General features: G+C 38.8%; 1 protein-coding gene across 3 annotated transcripts in view; it reads left to right on the forward strand.

Moving 5' to 3' along the window:
• LOC106878734 (cystinosin homolog) overlaps positions 1-14,662 on the forward strand; it is a 107,154-nt gene that overhangs the window by 31,814 nt on the left and 60,678 nt on the right. For 2 of the 3 annotated variants that reach the window (XM_089355140.1, XM_089355141.1), the window contains one exon: positions 8,273-8,345. The exons of the other annotated variant lie outside the window; for it this stretch is intronic. In XM_089355140.1, the coding sequence (XP_089211266.1) occupies positions 8,273-8,345 (73 nt within the window). The remainder of the gene's footprint in view (positions 1-8,272; positions 8,346-14,662) is intronic. 3 annotated transcript variants of the gene reach the window in all.

Here is a 14,662-nt window from a genome sequence, read left to right on the forward strand (position 1 = left end):
AATTGATAAAAGCCTGTACAGTTGTGTGTGTATAGACATGTGTATGAATGTGTGTATATTATATTTATATAATTACACACACACACAAACATATGTATATAAGTATGTATATGTATGCGTGTATATGTTTCTGTGTGTGTGTATATAAGTATCATTATTTATGTACAGTGTCCCAAAAAATGTATACATAGAATGATTATAAAGTTACTGTTCATCAAACTACATTTCATTATCAAAAGTTAGGTGAACTCTGTCTTTCATTCCCCCAGGTTTAATCAAAATATGTATGGCACTTCTGCTGGAGGCGCTATACACTAACATCCTCATACCTTCACATGATTCCACAAATTCCTATTTTAGGCTTCTCTTTTCATATGCCTTTTCCATATGAGCTACTCAAAGCATTGTCTACTCAAAAACCAGAATGTTTTTTTCCCCCCCATCAAATCAAGCCATGGCATAAAGTTTGATTTTCGCATGTGTATGCAGCATGGTTTAGGAATATGAGTGTATTTTTTAAATCAGCTTGTGACTTCCATGCATTAATTAACCTTCAGACATTAATTAGCACCATACTAAAGATTGACATGATTTTTTTTGTTTACTTTTCTCCATTGTACTTTGTCACTCCCATTGTGGAAAACAACAGGGTGCAAAGGTGTGTTGATTCTGATTATATATGCATGTATAAATATATGTGTGTGTGTGTATATATATATATATATATATATATATATATATATATATATAAAATATACAAGAATAAGGGCAGGGAATCGTCAATTAATAATAGAATTAATAATTAACAATTTTGCCAAGTAGTTCAGTATGAAAAAACCTTTATCGGTAAAACCATTTATCATCATAAATATACAGGGATTAGCATTGAGTTTTTTGTTCAATGTGTGCCATAAATATCGCCATCCGTTTAGAGAAAAATTTGTAGTTTAGAATCAGTAGTTCTTTGACTGCTATTTCTAAATTTTCAGTATGTTGGAGAAGCAACTCAATGCTAATCCCTGTATATTTATGATATATATATATGTTATGTGTATTTGTGCATGCATATATGTGTGTGTGTATATTATGTATATAAATATATATATATTTTACAAACAAACTTTAGAAGCACCAAATGTGTTGCTATCTTACAGACAAGAAAGTAAATTTCAAATGCAGTATAGCTGTGAAAACAGCAGAGCAAGATTGGGTATTTACCAAAGGTGGGCCCTGTTAATTGAAAAGTTAACTCCATTAACTGTTAGTCTGTTAACCAAAAAGTTCACTTCAATAACTGTTAATCAGTTAATTCTTTAAAAATGTACGTTAACGTTAATTTTTATTATAGAAAAAGACAAAAAATCAGTTTTTACTCTAAAACCTCATAAAAACACCTTTAAAAGTGCCAAAACTATAAAATCAGCCTTCTTTTGGCCCTTTTAAGGGCTTTAGAACCCAAAAACTATAGCTTTTTGCTTTAGAGTTAAAAAAAATGCTGATTTTATAGTTTTAACTTTTAAAAGACTTTAAAAAAGCTGGTTTCATAATTTTGGCTCTTTTTTAGGTTTTTAAAGACTTTTAGAGCCAGAAAAGGGTGAAAAAAATCACTAAAAAAGTTTATTGATAAAGTGGCTATAATAAAATTAAAATTAAAAAATTAAAAACACGATATATACATAATTTAATTTGTCCTTCTTCTCCATTTTGTTCTTGAGATGCATGTTGCCCTTCATGGAAATTAGCATGTCAAAGTTTTCATCAGACAGGGATGATCTCTTGGCCCTCAAGATGTCCTTGACTGTTGCTATAGTAATGAAGCTAAAGCACAAAGATGAAGCTGCTTGGCACAGATTGACCTTGGACTCTGCTGTACATGCACGCTAAGTTTTAACATTCTAAGCTCACTTCTGCTGTTTACAGCAGTGCTTGGAAGGAAGGTGTGTAGCGTGTGATCATTGCATTGACCATGACAGAGAAAGTTGAGTAGAAAATCTGCATCAAATTTTGGCAAAAGCTTGGCGATACCTACTCAGAGGCCTACACAAAATTTTCAAAAAGTTTTCATCAATCTCAACACAGTCAAGGAGATCTTGTGCAACTGAAACCCGAGTGTCTTTTTGGTCAGCTGAAAGCAGTTTTGGCATGAACTTGGCAGACACGTGATTCAAACCCAAATCTTCAGTGATAATAGATTAAACTGAACCATAACTAATCTGCACATCCTCTGATAACACACAAATGGTGATTCAGCAATTTCCCCTCACAGCTGCACACTCATCTGTGATGTTTTTCTTAGTTCTACTGGCTGCAGGTCTCCTAGAATGTTCATCAATATCGATATTTTTTTGGCCATCTTGGAAACGTCTGAACCACTCGTACACTTGTGTGCAGCTCATACACTCCTCTCCATACACTTTCTGCAACTTTGTGAAGGCCTCTGAACAAGTATCACCATGACAAACTTTCTCTGTTATGATCAATGCAATGATCAGATGTTACATACCTTCCTTCCAAGCACTGCTGTAAGCAGTGGGGATGAGCTAGAACGTTAAAACTTAGTGCACTTGCATATCAGAGTTCAAGGTCAGTCTGTGCTAACCAGCTTCACTCTGCATGTTTTAGCTTCCTTACTATGATAACAGTCAGGATACTTATTGATCAGACCTCATAGGTGCAGATATGGCTGTGTGATAAGAAGTTTGCTTCCCAACCACATAATTCTGGTTTCAGTTCCATGACATGATACTTTGGGCAAGTGTCTTCTGTTATAGCCTAGGGCCAACCAAAGCCTTGTGAGTGGATTTGACAGACAGAATATGAAAGAAGCCATATATGTATTTATGCATATGTGTCTGTGTATGTTTGTGTCTCCCTGTCTTGATGTTGTGTGTAGTTGTAAATGATTGTCACTGATATACATGCAGTACCATTTATTGTCAATATTCAGCAAGAACATGTTTTGTCATAGGGAAATATTATCTTGCTAGGAAAAAGGTGAGGGTAGGTGACAGGCAGGACATCTGGCCATAGAAAATTTGCATCAATAAACTTGTCCTATTTATGCAAGCATGAAAAAGTAAACTTTAAAATGACGATGATGATATATATACACCTACACACACACACACCAATTTCTATAGTTATCACCTACTCTTCCCTACCCTCTCTACTTATCATTCAAAACTTGTTTTTCATACGTTAAATTCACTCTGCCTCATCCATTCCCCAAACTATCTGTCACCCACCCATGCAATCCTGCAACTTCTACCTACCCATTTTCCCTGTTCTCCTATCTTCACTTCTGCTCCTCTTGTACCTAGAGGGTCCTTCAGGAACAACTTAGTGTTACCATGCAGCTTACAGGACTATGAACTTTGAAGGGGTAGCTTAATGCAATGAGGTGAGGGATCACAGCATGAGAAAAGGGCCACAGCAAAACAGGTTTCTTGTTGTAGAGGAGCAACATGACTACTCACATTTTAGAAGTGAGGGTGGGAGTGATTGGGTGGAACTGGAAAGAGATAAAATTAGTGGTGGTGAGGTTACTGGGTGGACCCTCTAGGTACAAGAGGAGCAGAAGTGAAGATAGGAGAACAGGGAAAATGGGTAGGTAGAGGCTGCAGGATTGCATGGGTGGGTGACAGATAGTTTGGGGAATGGCTGAGGCAGAGTGAATTTAACGTATGAAAAACAAGTTTTGATTGATAAGTAGAGAGGGTAGGGAAGAGTAGGTGATAACTATAGAAATTGGTGTGTGTGTAGGTGTATATATATCATCATCGTCATTTTAAAGTTTACTTTTTCATGCTTGTATGAATAGGACAAGCCTTTTTTTTTCTGTCGAGGGCTTATATTCTCCGTTATTACACTATTTTCGTTAGTCATTGCATGGTCAACGGCATAAGCTTTATGCTTATATAAAAATACCATTATTATTATTTACAGGATTGTAACATACGGCACCCTATAATAAAGCCATTCACACCAAAAGTATATATATATATATATATATATATATATATAATATGCTTACTATAACCTCACGCTGAACAAAATCTTCAGTGGATTTCTTACTTGGAAACTGAAAGAAGACTGTCGTATATATGTGTATATTTGTATAAGTGTGTGCCTGTATCTTGGGTTTGTACCCCAACCATTGCTTGACAACTGATGTTGCTGTGTTTACATTCCCGTAACTTAGCGGTTTGGTAAAAGACACTGACACAATGAGTATTAGGCTTACAAAGAATAAATCCTGTGATTGATTTCTTCGACCAATGGCGGTGCTCCACCATGGCTGCAGTCATGTGACTGAAACAAGTAAAGCAATAAAATCTATGCCATTTTCATCCCGAGCAAGGCTGGGTACCTCTGCTAGTATATATATTTACATACACACAGGAGAATTCACAAAAAAAAACAAAAGACGAAGACAAGTGGTGTAGGCAACAAACAGATATATTAGTTTAATGCTTGGGAAGTGAAAAAGTCTTTAATGTTTCGAGCCTATGCTCTTCCACAGAAGGGATCTCTTTCTCTCTCTCTCTCTCTCTCCCAACACCATCATCATTTAAAATCTACTTCTCCATGTTTACATGACACTGATGGAATTTGTTGAGACAGATTATTTATGGTCAGATGCCCTTCTTGTTGCCAACTTTCACCTGTTTCCAAGCATGGTAATATTTTTCTGTAGCTAGACATGTTTTTCATGAAAGACTGGAAACAAACAACCCCTCTTGTATGACAGTGATGTCTCGAAAAGTATGCACACAAATACATACATATACATATACACAAAGGGTTTCTTTTAGTTTCTGTCTATCAAACCTCCTCACAGGGCTTTGGGTAATTGGGGGTTATAATGGAAGATACTTACCCAAAGTACTCCATAGTGAATTTGTACCCAAGAGCATGTGGTTGGGAAGTAATCTTTTTGGCCATTGTGTTCAAGTTTTATCTTTTTTATTTTATATTTTTTCATATTTTCTTATTAGCATTTTGAAGTTAGTTTGAAATATTAAGTTCCTAAATTTATATTCGATATTTTGAGAATTTCACAGTCTCATTTTCAAAGACAATGTCACAGTAAATACACAAACAACTCACAAGTTAAAAAATTAACATATGGCTATTAACATAAAACATATGCTACCAACATGTTGCAGTCAAAAATTTGACCAAAATAACGCAAAAATCAACAAGTGACTGCTGATGTGTGAGGTCAGTGGTCAGAAACGAGGGGGGGGGGGGGGGTGAGAAATGTTATAAAGATGCTTTTAAAGTATTACCATTTATTCAGTTTGGGTTAGTATAGGAGAGAAGTATAGACAGTAAGATAAACATTAGTTGGTAGAGGAGTCAGGTGTGTGTGTGTGTGTATGTGAACAATAGATTTAATGCCAATTTGTCATTCTTTATCTCTATAATATTATTCTCCAGATTTGTTAGACAGTTATTGTTGAACAACTGTATCTAATCAGAATACGTTTAAAACAGAAACAATCAAACAACAACAGTAACAATATCATCATCATCATCATTGTTTAACGTCCTCCTTCCATGCTGACATGGATTGGATGGTCTAACAGGAACTGGCCAGGCAGGAGCCTATGCCATGCTTCTGTATTTCTTTAGGCATGGTTTTTACAGCTAATTGCCCTTCCTAACACCAACTACTCCACAGAGTGGGCTAATTTCTTTTTACGTGACATTTGCACAGGTGAGGTTAGTTTTGACATGGTTTTTACAGCTGGATGCCTTTTTAAATGCCAACCACTTTACAGTGTAGACTGAGTGCTTTTAAGTGACACCTGCACTGGAAGAGTTACCAAGTAACTTTGCATGACAAGGAATCTTTGAGAGGAAAGGGGCATTGGAGGAGGTGATCTTGTCAGATGATGAAAGGTTAGAGTGTGACAGAGACAGAAACAGATGGCTTACTGTAGAGGAGGTACGTGGTTACCCAGCCAGAGAGAAGGAGAGTGGAGAAGGAGAGAGAGGGCGAGAAAGCGAGTGAGTTAAGAATGAGGGCAGAAACAGGTGTGCTACTGAAGAAGAGGAACGTGGTTACCTGGAGAGAGAGAGGGGGAGTTAACAAGAAGGAGGTATGCTGCTGTAAAGGAGATCCATGGTTATCTAGCCAGAGGTAAGAGCAAGAGAAGGAGGGAGAGAGAGTGATCAAGAATGAGGACAGAAACAGGTTTGTTGCTGTAGAGGAGATACCTGATTATTCAGCCAGAGCGGAGAGCAAGGGGAGGTGGGGAGAGGTTAAAGAAAATGAAGATGAGACTGTGATGTTGAAAATAATGATGATGATGATTAAGTTTGTCAGTATGTGTATACATGCATGAGTGTTTGTGTGTGTGTGTGTGTGTGTGCATATGCATTTGAATATCTGTATGAGTGTCAGTCCACATGTATGTATGCATGTCTGCATATGAATATGTGTGCTTTTATGTGTGTTTCTGTGCATATATGAGTATGTGTGCTTTATCGCAAGTATATATGTGTGTGTGTGTATATATGTCTGTGTGTATGTGCTTTTGCATGTGTATAAATATATCTGTATATGTATTTGTGCTCTTGTATATGTGTATGTATATATGTCATCATCATTTAATGTCTGTTGTCCATGCTGGCAATGGTTGGACGGTTTGACCAGGGCTGGTAAGCTGAGGGACTGCACCAGACTCCAATGTTTGTATATATGCATGCATTTCTGTGTATATATGCAACAAAGGATTGAGGTTCCATGTTGTCTCATGGTGCAGCATCTTGTGCTTTCTTTTTACCATAACCTTGGTTCAACTTAATCTTTTTGTGTGAAATTGAAAAGATAGAAATTGTGAAGAAGCCCACCACACAGACTGTACCAGTAATTTGAAGGGTCAGGCTTGTTACACACTGTATCATAGTGAATCAGACTAAGAATTAAGGATGTCTGTAGAATACTGAGTCACCTTGTTACTTCAGTGAGTAAACCATTCCAATGATGGAGAAAATAAGGGACTAATTGTTGGAGCCAACAAAGTTCTATTTACTTTTATGTATGTGTGTGTATGTACGTATGTATGTCACTGTTCAGTTTGATTTCATGAATTCTTGCCAATAGAGAAAGAGCTGGTTTCTAACCTAGATCCAAGGCTTCTTCAGTGGAATTTCAACATCAACAACAGGGTATTTTTGTTTGTATGTATGTATGTGCAGATTTGTATGTTTTATTTTATGTATGTATTCTCATGCATATAGTTGCATATCTAGACATGCTCATATATATTTAAATGACAAACTTCCAGTGATGGATTGGGTCTGTAGTTTTTGAATTAGCTTTCTCCTTTCTGGTTTTGAGAAGCCTAATTTCTCGAGATTGGTATTTAGACAGTGTGTTCATATTCCAGGGCTCCAATAATTACAGGTATAAGCCTGAACTTGTAATCTGGATAGAGAAACTGCAGATTTATCAATATTTCAGCATAGATATTCTCTTTTTCACTGATCTTCAGCTTTATGTTAACATCTGCTAGGCAGCTAATTTCCACAACTGTACACAGTTTCTCTTCTCTATCCCAAACCATTACACCAGGTCTGTTGTGCTTACATTTTATTGAGGTCTTCACTTGGACATTCCACTACTACTCCTTTTTATCATGAGTGGCTATGGCTTCTACCATACTGTGGATTCTTATTTCTTTGTCCTTGGGGTTATCCCTTTAACAGATTTCATTATAGATTGTCCTAGTAACAACATCATGTCTCATCAGTAGATAATACTGTGATGACATTTTCGGACAACTGCTTATGATGTGGGTGATATCTTCTGTGTTAACTCCACAAAGTCTGCATCGGTTGTCACATTTTACTGCTTTTCTTGCATCTCTATCCCTTTTGTGCATCAGGTATTTGGTTGATATTTCTTGTTCCTGGATTGCAAATGTATACCCTTCAAAATGGGAGGTAGTAATCTGGCCGTTGGTCCATGATAGACTGCTTTGATGATCAATGTTACTATCATCTTGGAGCTTTCTACTAACAAATCTGTGCATAGTTTTCTGCTGATATAGGCTCATCCTTTCATCTGATGGTATGTTGCGGTAGAGTTGTGTGACTTCTTTGGGCATGTATTCTAGGTTGTAATTAATGGTTTCAGATTGTTGGAAATTTTTTTGTACATTTTGCATTTAAATTTTTTTTATACTTGTTTGTCTGTGCACCTCCCTGTCCATCCACCCTCTTTATATTCATTAACATCCATTTTTTTACCTCTTTGCAGTCTCACTGAAATTCAGCACTTCCACTTTGGACATTGAGTTGGGACAAAATAAGACAGTCCACCTAATCACCGAGTAGGTTCTTTTTTTTGTCGTCTTCTTCTTCTTCTTCTTCTTATTTTTATTATTATTATTATTATTATTAGTGGTGGTAGTGGTGGTGGTGGTGATGGTGGTAGTAGTAGTAGTAGTAGTAGTAAGTTTGTAATATTGTTACTGTTTTAGGCATTATTGAGAAAGGGACAATTTGAAGTGGATTGTTGTCAATAAGATTATAATTTTCAACACTTTTAACCTTATCGTTGGACTCTCAATGGCCTATAGAATAAGAGCATTATTACGCTTAATTTAACTATTATGGTTCCTAGTTCAAACCCAGTCTGGAATAATGTACACACCCAGGAATTTGACACCTTATAATAATCAGAGACCAAACTAATTGAAATATAGTGCAGGTGTAAATATTGAAAAAAGTTTTATCAAGAATCTTAATTATTTTATGAACTTTTCTTATTTGTAAATCATCATCATCCTCACAATCATCATCATCATCCTCATCATCACCATTGTTATCACCATTGTTTTAAAGTTCACTTTTCCATGCTTGCATGGATCACACCAAATTCACAGAAGCAGATTTTCTATGGTCAGATGATCATCTTGATACCATCCCATACTTGTTTTCGAACAAGGTAATATTTCCTCATGGCTGGCCATGCTTTCATGGAAGATTGGAAATAAAGAACGCTGATAATGATTGCTGACAACTATCACACAATATCAAGCCAAGGAAGTATAGACATGTATGCACATACATACACATGTGTGCACATACACACGCACACACACACACACACACACACATGCCTGTACATACATACAAATATATATATATATATATATATATATATATATATATATATATGTCATGAGTAGACTTGACTGAAGAGAATCAAGCGCTTTTAACACTAAATTCGAAATCATGATACCAGTTTAACTGGCATTCCTTCTTGCAATTTTGCAGAGATGAGATGCAATCCTTATTCACTTAGTTTTTTTCCAACCATGCCTCTGGAAATCTAGTGTTAATTCTTGTGGCTTTCGAATGTTTATGACTCCTATTTCAAGCTAAGCTGGCGCTTCTTAGTGCTTTTGTTATATATAATTCTTATATATATTGTTATATGGACTGTTGGATATGTTATTCGTCTGACGTTCCGTGTGTCTTTGTGGTTCGTCTGAGTTCATTGTTTCATTGTTGTTGTCTTGTGTGACTGTCGTAGTAAAATGTCATTGATATATATGGCGGACATGATTCTTGTTTATTCATAACGAACATTGGGTGAGTGGGTTCTTTGTATGTAATTGAATAATAAATGTAATAATTAAATTGTACAACTCGTTGTGTTATCTCTGCAAGTCATCCGAGGGAAATACAACAGAGTTTATTGGCATCGCCGGTAGGATTACATGCTTACTTTACCATAAAATTATTCATCGTAATAACAATGGCTGAAAAACAGACAGTAGAGCTTATTAAATTGTTTAGGGAACAAATGGACAAGCAAATGCAACAACATCAGAGAGATATGGACGCTCTGTTAAAACTGTTTGGTGCTCGACAAGTTGAAGGAGATCCTAGTGGCTATTTTTCAGCTGCTTCGACAACGGTGTCGATTCCACCATTTGCTGCATTTGATTCAGCGACAGAACTATGGCCTGATTACTGGTCAAGATTCCGTACGTTTGTGGCTGCTAATGCTGTACCTGAACAACGCATAGCACAAGTGTTCCTGACCAATCAGATCGCTACTGTTTACAAACAACTTGCTAATCTGGCTACCCAACAAAATCTGCCTAAAGATATCAACAACTTGACAATGGATGAAATCGTTGACTTCATGAAGGAACAGTTTGACCCAAAACTTTTCATTGTGAGAGAGCATTTCAAGTTTTGGAGTGATATGCAGCGGAAGCCAGACGAAACTCTCCAGTAGCTGGCAGCACGTATACGCCAGGATGCAGCTACCTGTGATTTTCTAGCGATCACCAACCCACAGGATGAAGCTCTGAGACAGAGATTCATATGTTCGGTTAACAATGAAGCGGTTCTGAAGGCGCTTTTTAACATAAAAGACTCAGAACTAGATTTTGCCCATGCTGTCCAGGTTGCCATCGAGACTGAAGACACAGCAAAGGTTGCAAAAGAAACTGTATACGGTTCCAAAACTAAGCAAGTCTACAAGGTCCAACTGAACAAGAGTAAGAGTCCTCAAAAGAAACATCAGCAGTCTTATTCCACAAACCAGGAGAAATGCTACCGATGTGGAAAGGCCCACAAAGCAACAGACTGTCCTTTCAGAGAAACCAAATGTCATTTTTGTGACAAAAAGGGACATTTGCAAGCGGTGTGTAGGAAAAAACAACACCAGCAACGCAATGGCCACTCACAAACTCCCGTGAAAAGAATCACAAAAGCTGAGCTGGTCAAGGTGATCCTAGGCGAAGTTTCCCAGGATGCTCATAGTTTAATTGTGCCAATAACAATTCAGAACAGACTGTTCACAATGGAATTGGACACTGCTACTACAGGCAATTTTGTTTCCTTGTCAGTCTGGAAACAACTTGGAAGACCAAAGCTGCAAGATGTCAAGCATTGCTATGAATCTGCCAGCAAGCACGACCTGCCTGTTCTAGGAACTTTCATGGGCCAAACCAAGGATCCAACAACTGGTAAGCAGGATCTTATACCTTACATAGTCACCACCAAGATCTCTGATCTTAATTTGCTGGGACAGAATGCTATCCAGACTCTGGGAATTTCCGTGGACACTGCTCTAGGTTTGAAAAGTGTAGACAGCCAAGCCAAGAGGGAAGGTGCAGAAGGGATATACCCAAAGACCTCAAGTGAGCCCTATGTTTCCCTGCAGCACGATTGTCACAACATATGTGATGAATTTCCAGATCTTTTCAAGCAAGAATTGAGATGTCTCAAGAACTTTGAACTGGAAGTGAAGTTCAAATCGGACGCAACACCGGTCTTTCACAAGGCACGTCTGGTCCCATTTGCTCTTCGTGATGACCTGGCCAAAGGTTACGACGAAGGCATCGCCAAGGGAATCTGGAAGCCAGTTCAGTTCAACGAATACGGAACGCCAGTGGTACCAATTCATAAAGCACACGCTTCAAGCAACCTGAAGCCCAAACTACGAATTTGTGGTGACTACTCTGTGGGAATTAATGACCAACTTGCTGATCACCGTCATCCAATGCCACTCCCTGGTGAACTGATGCAGAAACTCGGAGGTGGATTCGGATATACAAAGATAGACCTTGCTGATGCCTATAATCAGATCAAGCTGGCTCCAGAGAGTCAACGCAGACTCGCACTCAGCACTCACCGTGGAGTACTCCTGCAACAACGACTCCTTTTCAGAATCAAGTCAGCACCTGGTTACTTTCAGATCATGGAAAACCTGACCCATGATCTACCTGGAGTGGCCGTCTTCCAGGATGACATGCTCGTCAGTGGGAAAGATGCAAACAGTCACCTAAACAACCTAAAGTGTCTGCTCACACGTCTAAGCGACAATGGACTCAGATGTCGCCGTGAAAAGTGCCAGTTTGCACTACCCAGTGTAGAATACCTTGGATACATTTTGTCGGCTGAAGGGATCACGAAGGGATCCAAGGTCGAAGCAGTCTTAAAGATGCCATCTCCAACGAACGAATCAAGCTTGAAATCGTTCCTAGGTTCAGTTCAGTTTTATGGAAAGTTTATCCCAAACCTAGCCAGTATAGCAGAGCCACTCTATTGCCTTACGAAAAAGTCAACTATTTGGAAGTGGGGAGATGAGGAACAGTCAGTTTTTGATCACTTGAAAAATGTACTTTCATCAAGTCAAGTTCTGATACACTTCGATCCAAACAAAACTTTGGGACTGGCTTGTGACGCATCAAACGTTGGTATTGGAGCAGTCCTGTTTCACCGCTATCCTGATGGAAGCGAGCGCCCAATATCCAATATGTCCAAGACTCTCACTTCTGCACAGCGTAACTACAGCCAAATTCAAAAGGAAGCCCTAGCTATCATATTTGGCTTGCAGAAGTTTTACCAATATTTGTATGGTCGTAAATTCATACTTGTGACTGACCACAAGCCACTGACATCATTATTCAGTCCGAGGAAAGGGACGCCACTTCTTGCTGCTAACAGACTAGCACGATGGGCCCTGTGGCTGACCCAGTTTGACTACACCATTGAATATCGGAAATCAGCAGATCATGGCAATGCTGATGCCCTCAGTCGCTTGCCATTCGGTGATGACAACGCCTTTGACAGAAAGGAAAATGGTGAAGACATAGACATGGTGTGTGCCATCAAAGCTCTTAGTATTCAAGTCCAACCTGTGGATGCTAATCTCCTCCGTCAAGAGTCAGGGAAAGATCCAGTGATATCTACAGTGATGCGCTACGTCCGTGAAGGCTGGCTACCAAAGAACATGGAGATCAATGACGAAGTCAACAAGTTCCGTAAGTTATCAAACGCACTTAGTATCTGCCATGGATGCCTTATACATGGATCTAGAGTTGTGATTCCCCATAGCTTGCAGCCAAAGATCCTCAATCTTCTGCATCTTGGACACTTTGGCATGGAACACATGAAACAACTAGCAAGAACTGCTGTTTATTGGCCTGGTATTGATGCTGCTATAGAGGTAGCCAGTCGATGATGTGATTCGTGTAACGAACATCAAAGGCAGCCATCTAAACCTCCAGTTCACCCATGGATGTTACCAGAAAAGCCATGGAGCCGCTTACACCTGGACCACGCAATAAATTTTATGGGTAGAGATTGGCTGGTGATCACAGATGCTTATTCCAAGTACCCATGCATTCATCCTACTTTCTCCACGTCCTCCACAGCCACTTTAAATCTGGCTGAGGAAGACTTTGCACACTTCGGACTTCCTCACACACTGGTCACCAATAACGCACCAACTTTTACGTCTGAGGAGTTCCAGAGCTGGTGCAAAGAACGTGGGATCACACACCTGACAGGGGCACCTTACCACCCAGCTACCAACGGAGCAGCGGAACGTTTGGTGCAAACCTTCAAACAAGCTCTGAGGAAGTCTTCTCTTCCACCGACATGAGCACTTCAAGAATTCTTGATGCAGTACCGGAGAACACCGACATCCTGTGGATTCTCTCCAAGTGAACTTTTGAATCACCGGCAGATACGAACAAGGATTGATTCTCTGCTGCCATCGCCAGCACACATTGCTCAAGGCAAACAGTCTAAGGAAGCACATAAGTCTCAAGTAACTCCAAGCTCGGCTGATGTCGCTAAAGTTATCAGGCAGTACAAGGCCGGAGATCCTGTGTATGCACTATACTATGGACCTCGCCGAGACAAAGATCCCTGATGGGTACCAGCAATCATTAAGAAGTCATTGGGTACTCGCTGCTTTAACGTGAAGGTCATACCTCATGGCCCGATGTGGAGACGACACTGGGAACAGCTGCGACCGCGGTACACAACTGAGGAAGACAATGAACCTGGTGATGCAGAAAACACTGAATTTGAATTTGCAACAGATCACCCGATGGAGATCTCAGAAACTGTGCCACTAACTCAAAGACAAACCAGACCCAAGACCATGTTACCCGTTCCAGAGTATGAACCAGACAACCCAAGACGGTCCAAGAGAACCCGTAAAACCCAAGAGAGACTATGCTGTTGATACTTCTTGTGTAGCATCAATTTCAGTGGGGAGGTGTTATATGGACTGTTGGATAAGTTATTCGTCTGATGTTCCGTGTGTCACTGTGGTTCGTCTGAGTTCATTGTTTCATTGTTGTTGTCTTGTGTGACTGTCGTAGTAAAATGTCATTGATATATGGCGAACATGATTCTTGTTTATTCATAACGAACATTGGGTGAGTGCGTTCTTTGTATGTAATTGAATAATAAATGTAACAATTAAATTGTACAACTCGTTGTGTTATCTCTACGAGTCTTCCGAGGGAAATACAACATATATCTTTTAATTTTGCCTATACAGTTTTAAGCTTGTGGCCACTAACATTGTTATCTTTCATGAGTAATAATGTTCTTTATATATTTACAAATATATAATTCACTGGTGGAATTATACCACACTTAGTCGCGTTAACAAAAGGATGTGGTTTTGAGTCCCACGCAGATGGGAAAGCCTACTTTTTTACACGGCGGTGCATCAGCTTGGCCGCAGCTCTGAGCTGAAACTATAAACAATAAACAAATATATATATATATATATATATATATATATATATATATATATATACACACACACACACACACATACATACACATACATATGCATGCACACACAATAGCCCTCTTT

This window comes from Octopus bimaculoides, chromosome 7 (genome assembly GCF_046866305.1).
Source record: "Octopus bimaculoides isolate indiv1 chromosome 7, ASM4686630v1, whole genome shotgun sequence".
In the NCBI taxonomy this organism is placed as follows: domain Eukaryota; kingdom Metazoa; phylum Mollusca; class Cephalopoda; order Octopoda; family Octopodidae; genus Octopus; species Octopus bimaculoides.